At 36.0% G+C, this 6,324-nt stretch overlaps 1 protein-coding gene across 1 annotated transcript; it reads left to right on the top strand.

The window, feature by feature from the left end:
• Positions 1 to 2,237: 2,237 nt before the first annotated feature.
• LOC141690872 (uncharacterized) lies at positions 2,238 to 4,807 on the top strand. Its single transcript, XM_074495628.1, has 3 exons — positions 2,238 to 2,370; positions 3,438 to 3,831; positions 4,012 to 4,807. Exons 1-3 carry the CDS (start codon positions 2,238 to 2,240, stop codon positions 4,805 to 4,807), a joined length of 1,323 nt encoding a protein of 440 aa, XP_074351729.1.
• The last annotated feature ends 1,517 nt before the right edge of the window (positions 4,808 to 6,324 follow it).

A 6,324-nucleotide genomic window follows, 5' to 3' on the forward strand; every position in this document is an offset into this window, starting at 1 on the left:
GGTAAGGTCTCGTTCCAGTTTGATGAGTCAGCTAAGGGCTTAAGCTGTGATAGTCGGGTCGTCAAGTAGAACGAGACTCGTTTTTCAAAAGATGGATCGAACTATAATGAGTTGTGATAAATGTGAAGACCTCTGTGTGTCTATATGATTTGAGTTTGTAATTAAAAAGTTATTTTGTTAATTATTTTATCACGTGATTGTTACTCGCATAATTAGTAATTAAAAAGAGCATTATATGCTAAGATATATAAATGAGAATGGTGGTGCCTAGCGTGATGTGAATGTGTGTTATTTGTGGGTATGTGTATGGATTGTAAATTCGTGAGCTTTTAAATGTTTTAAAAAGGATTTATTTGATTTAGATAAAAAATTTATGGTCCTTATATATTTTCTATTAAATAAATAAAATATGATCAAGGTGCGAAATTTGTTTCATTAGTTCTGGAATAATCCCAGATACTTTTTAAAAATGATAGTTGGAATTATTTGGATGCTCTGATATTTAAAAATGATTTAATGAAGTTTATTTCTAATATTTGGGATTTATTTGTAAAATCCCTAATAAATAATCTATTCGCTCAAAATTTTATTTAAAAATACGGGTGAAGAGCTAATTTCATATCCTTTATTTTAATAATAAGAGTGGTATCCTTTCCAGATTTGTAAGATAAGTTTGTATTATCAAAATTGCTTAGTGTATTAGAGAATTAGAAAAGGGAAAAAGAAAATTCATAATTTATTTTACCAATTACCAAATTGCCCTTTGGAAATTATATGTACACCCTCACTCCCCCTTTTTCCTTTCTTTCTCACCCAGTTGTCTCTCTCTCTTTTCTCTCGAGCTCTCTCGACTCTCTCTCTCTCTCTCTCTCTCTCTCTCTCTCTCTCGATTTGGATAACAGAGGCATTCCGGCTAGGAAAAGGGAGGATATCTTTGGTGGCAGTAGCTCAGGTTCCGTAAAATATGAAAGATTTTTTAGGCAAGTAAATCTGCCTTCTATTATGAATTGATATAGAAAGTATATTACTGATGCCATGATAAAACGAAATTTCTTTGTTATATTTGTTGTTGATTCTTGAGAAACCCTAAAACTGTTCCCTGGAATAAGCTAGTTATAAGTCCATATGACGATCCCTAATAGTAACCCCTTGTTTCTAAAACTTGTTATCTTATCCCTATACTTTGTTAACTTATGATCCTTTGATCTTAAAGAGAGCCTTATGAAGTTTTCACATGATATATCTTGTTAACCGAGATCCCCTGATATCCTTTATGACTTGTTACATATAGTTCTTTGGAACTATCCTTATTGTGAACTTATACACTTGTTCAATGTTTGATCAATACCTTTAACTTATGACCCCTATATACATTCGACTTGTTCACTTTCCATGAATTCTTGAATTGACCTTAAGAATGATTTTTGACTTGTAAAAATCCAATTGATTTCACTTATCGGTAATGTTAAAACTGAATTTAGATAAACTTCTTATATTCTAACATAAGGGTTTTCCAAATGAATTCCTTGAATATTGGATAGAGACGTAAGAGACTAGTGGGACTAGTCCAGTCATATAAGAGACTAGCAGGGCTAGTCCACTATAAGGCTGAAATATGCCATAGGTACCTTAATGACCGAATGAAGGTCAGTACGGGCTGATCACCCATATTAAATTTAAATGATGGATATTCCAATCAAGGGTTCTTTACTATTTTATAAAAAGGGTAATTTATATCTTTGATAAAGCAACTTGCTTAATTACTTGAAATGAAACAGAATGAGTAGTATCTACTTTAAAGTTATGAAACTTGGTCGAGAACCCTGTCATTTTACTTTGTTATTGATTCTCGGAGATTGAATAATTGTTTCCTTTTAAAGTGAGAAACTTCTTGAGAACCCTGTTATTGATTTGTGATGAATGTTGGCTTTCTCCCAAACTTTGAATCTTGAAAACCTGGAACTTTTTTTCAATGCCTTTACCTAGCCGTTAAAAGATTACTGCCACCTAGTTCAGTTTTGTTCAGAAATAGAATGCCTTCCCATGTTCCAGAGACCCCAACCCCTGAGCGAGAGCCTGCTGTACCCGTGCCTTCCCATGTTGGTGGCAATTTAGCCCAGGACCGAGACTTTGTGTACTCTCGTATCCCTGAGTTGGGAGCATTGGTAGATAGGCTGGCACGTAAGTCTAGGCAGTAGACATCAGTGCTAGAGACCGAGTGGAGAGTTCGTATTGAGATGGTGGAACAGGTTGCCCGTAGACAGGTGGATGAGGGACCATCTGCCAGTGATGCTGAGTCCGAGGCCCGAAGAGTTCATAAGATTATTCGTTGGATGCTTTTAGTGTTGAGGGAGATTATTGATTTCGATGGTTAGTGAGTTTATGAGATCAGGCAGGACATCTAGTGGAGCCCATAGTTCTTATGGTTGTTCCTTTTCAGCGCCGGTAGGCTTTGGGAAACTTTGTCAGATGTCGGGATCCCTTTTTCTTTTCACGCTGTATTGTATTTTAGAACTTAGTGTTGGTTGTAGAAGTAGTTAGGTAGAAGTTAGGGGTAGATATGGGGATATTTTCCAGCTTTCCCTCTGTTTAACCCTGCTATGTTATTGTATCTGATTCCTAGAACTCACTATATTAGAACTATTTATCTATGTACTTTGATTATCTTATAAGAAACCGATGAATTCCATAAACTATCTATCTATGCATCTTGTTTCTATATTGCGGAATCTTAAGTTTCATAAACTATTTACATATCCTATTTTCCATGTAACCATATTCAGATATCTGTTGATAATATATCTTTTGTCATGTGAGAAGCCTAACCCGTAAGTGAATTATGTAGTAATAGGATTGCATGAGCAACTGGGTAAAACTTAAAACCCACAAACTATTTCTAAAAGAATCTGTATTGCTATGTATGCCATGCTATCGTATTGCTAAATAGTTGCTCATCAGGTTTATAAAATGGCCACTTCACCAAATCACCAAGAAGAAGAAACTCAAACTCAAAACAAGAGCAAAACCAAGACACCCCCATGATGAACCGACTCTTCCAACTCTTGCAACAACCCCCAGTCCCTAGAGTCGGGAACTTCAAATATTTTCAATCTGTTCATCCCCCAGAGTTTGTAGGTTTTCCCGATCCGATTAAAGCTCAATCCTGGTTGAAAGAAATAGAGAAGGCCTTGAGTTTGAGGAAGTTAAGGACAATAAGAAGGTGCAGTATGCAAGTTATTACCTTAAGGATGATGCTAGTTACTGGTGGGAATCTACTAAGGCGTTGCTGGAAAGAGAAGCTATATCTTGGGAGAAGTTTACGGAGCTATTCTTGGAGAAGTACTTACCGAGTTACATGCAAGACCAGTGAGACATGAGATTTCTGGATTTGAAGCAATGGAACATGACGGTAGCTGAGTATGAAGTGGAGTTTTAAGAGTTGGCAAGGTTTGTGCCCGAGTATGTGAATACAGAAGCAAAGAAAGCTAATAAATTTCAACAAGGACTTAAAACATGGATTCGTAGTCAGGTGGATCTTCTTGATATAAGGACTTACGCTGCTTTGGTACATAAAGCTATGATCGTAGAAGGAGAAAGAGAAGCAACTAAAAGGGAAAGTGAAGGAAATAAAAGAAAGTTTGAGGAATCAGAACAAGATCAAGGAAGTTCCAAGTTTAGAGGGATGTTTGGAACGAATGTGGGAAATCAATACCAGAAATTTCAAAGGTTTAAGCCTAGAAATGGGATTCAAATAAATTGTTTTCAGAAAGCGGGACAGTCAACGAAGGAGAGTAGACCACAGATTCAGGAGTGCAAGACTTGTGGAAAGAGGCACCCCAGAAAATTCAATAAGCTCAACGTGACGTGTTTCAAGTGTAACCAGAAAGGGCATTATTCATCTAAATGCCCAAACGGTCCGGGAAAGCTAGAGCTGGCTTATTTTAAGTGTGGAAAAGTTGGCCATATGGCAAAGAATTGCAAGGAGCCTGTTCAGAAGGCAAATGTTCTTAGGATTGCTGGACCACCGCCTCCACCACCACAAATAGTTCAGCCAAGGGCGCGAACATTCATTACGATAATGAAAGATGTAGTGCATGATGTAGATGTGGTAGCAGGTACACTTGCTATAAATTTAGTAGAAGTCAAAGTGTTAATGGATTCTGGAGCTACTAGATCATTTATCTCTGAAAATGTTGTGGATAGAATGAAGTATGATGTGTACCCATTAGAATCTAACTTGATTATAGAAGTAGCAAATCAGGAAAGAGTTATTTCCGATAGAATTTTTCCTAATTGCGATATTGTTATAAAAGGTCGATACTTTTCTGCTGACTTAATTCCATTTAAGTTAGGAGACTTCGTTGTTATTCTCGGAATGGATTGGTTAGCAAACCATGATGCGCAAATTGAGTGTAGAAATAAGAAAGTGAAATTGAGAACCAAGGATGGAGCTGAAGTGATATTGAAAGGAAAGAGGGGAGATAAGAAATTTCTAATGGCAATTCAGACAATGAGATTGTTACGACAAGGATGCGAAGCTTACTTGGCTAATGTGAAGAATGTAGAGAAGGAATTGTTAAAGATTAAAGGCATTCATGTAGTTAAAGAATTTCCTGATGTATTTCCAGATGAATTACCTGGACTACCTCCAGATCGAGAGATTGAGTTCATGATTGATTTGGCTCCTGGAACGGAACCAGTTTCAAAAGCCCCTTATCGAATGTCGCCTATTATAATGAAGGAACTAGCGACACAATTGCAAAAATTATTAGATAAAGGAGTTATTCGACCGAATGTTTCCCCGTAGGGAGCACCGGTGCTGTTCGTAAAGAAGAAAGATGGAAGCATGAGATTGTGTATCGATTACCGCGAATTGAATAAGTTGACTATCAAGAATAAGTACCCTCTCCCACGAATCGATGACTTGTTTGATCAGCTGAAAGGAGCTACGTGTATTTCCAAGATCAACTTAAGATCTGGATATCATCAGTTAAAGATCAAGGAAGAATATATACCCAAGACGGCGTTTTGAACGAGATACGAACATTATGAATTCTTGGTAATGGCGTTTGGATTGGAAAATGCGCCAGCTGCTTTTATGGATCTTATGAATCGAGTATTTAAGAAATACCTAGACAAGTTCGTGATAGTGTTTATCGATGATATATTGATTTACTTAAAGTCAGAAGTGGAGCACACAGAGCATTTGAGGATTGCTTTGAAAATTATGATGAAAAAAAAATTGTATGCGAAATTTTCCAAATGTGAGTTTTGGTTGAAAGAAGTTCAGTTTCTTGGACACGTAGTCAATAGTGAAGGGATCAAAGTGGATCCTGCAAAGATCAAAGCTGTTATGAATTGGGAAATGTTAGGAATATGTTGTGTACCTGATGATATTAAACAAAACACCTTAGTATATTTAATTTAGTGATTTTGTAGCTTTCAACGGATGATCACTTCAATATCCGTTGAAAAAGTAGCTTATGTATTAATAAGTTTAGTAGCACATTTCTGCATATTGTGATACCTTAGAGAACTAGATGTTGTAGAATGTTTTAAGTCATGTTGACTACTAGATTGATATGCAAGATAGGTTGGCTAATTGTAAATATTAGATGACTTGTAATATTGTATAGGTGAAATAGAGTTAACTACTATGAAGATGCTCTCAACGGATGTTCCACAAGGTTTCAACGGATGATCAACTAAAGCTTCAACAAATGTTTAGCCAGACTCTCAATGGATGATCCAACATAGTCTCAACAGATGATCTAACTGAGTTTCAACGATGAACAAATTCAAAAAGAGCAGTTGATAATGACTTCATAGTCACATGCGTTGATTGTATGCAAATGGAATGTGGCAGCCTATTTACAGGTTTTAGAGAACAAAAAAGCATTTCCATTTCCATGCTAAACTGAAGATATTCAAAGATGCTGGACGGGGAAATGAAGCAGCATGAAATTAGACTAGAAATAATTTGTCTTATTTGTTTTATCTTTTTATCATGTAACTTGGTGATATATAAACCAAAGAGTAGCAAGTAGAACATTATCGAAGTTAGTAAGCAATTACCAGAGAAATAGAAAAAGCCATATCTGTAAAAGAATTTCTCTGTTTTTGTGCGTTCAACTTGTAAGCAGCTGTGTGCAAACTTTACATCACAGAGTTCTCATATTAATATATATATCTCTGGTGGATAAATTCAATCCACCAGAAAGTTTTTAAATACTTGTATTTGATTACGTTGTGTATGATTTCTTCAATACTTTCATTCCGCACTATAGCTAAATCAAACACTATTATATATTCATAGTAGAACAG

Source organism: Apium graveolens, chromosome 10 (genome assembly GCF_009905375.1).
Source record: "Apium graveolens cultivar Ventura chromosome 10, ASM990537v1, whole genome shotgun sequence".
NCBI lineage: Eukaryota > Viridiplantae > Streptophyta > Magnoliopsida > Apiales > Apiaceae > Apium > Apium graveolens.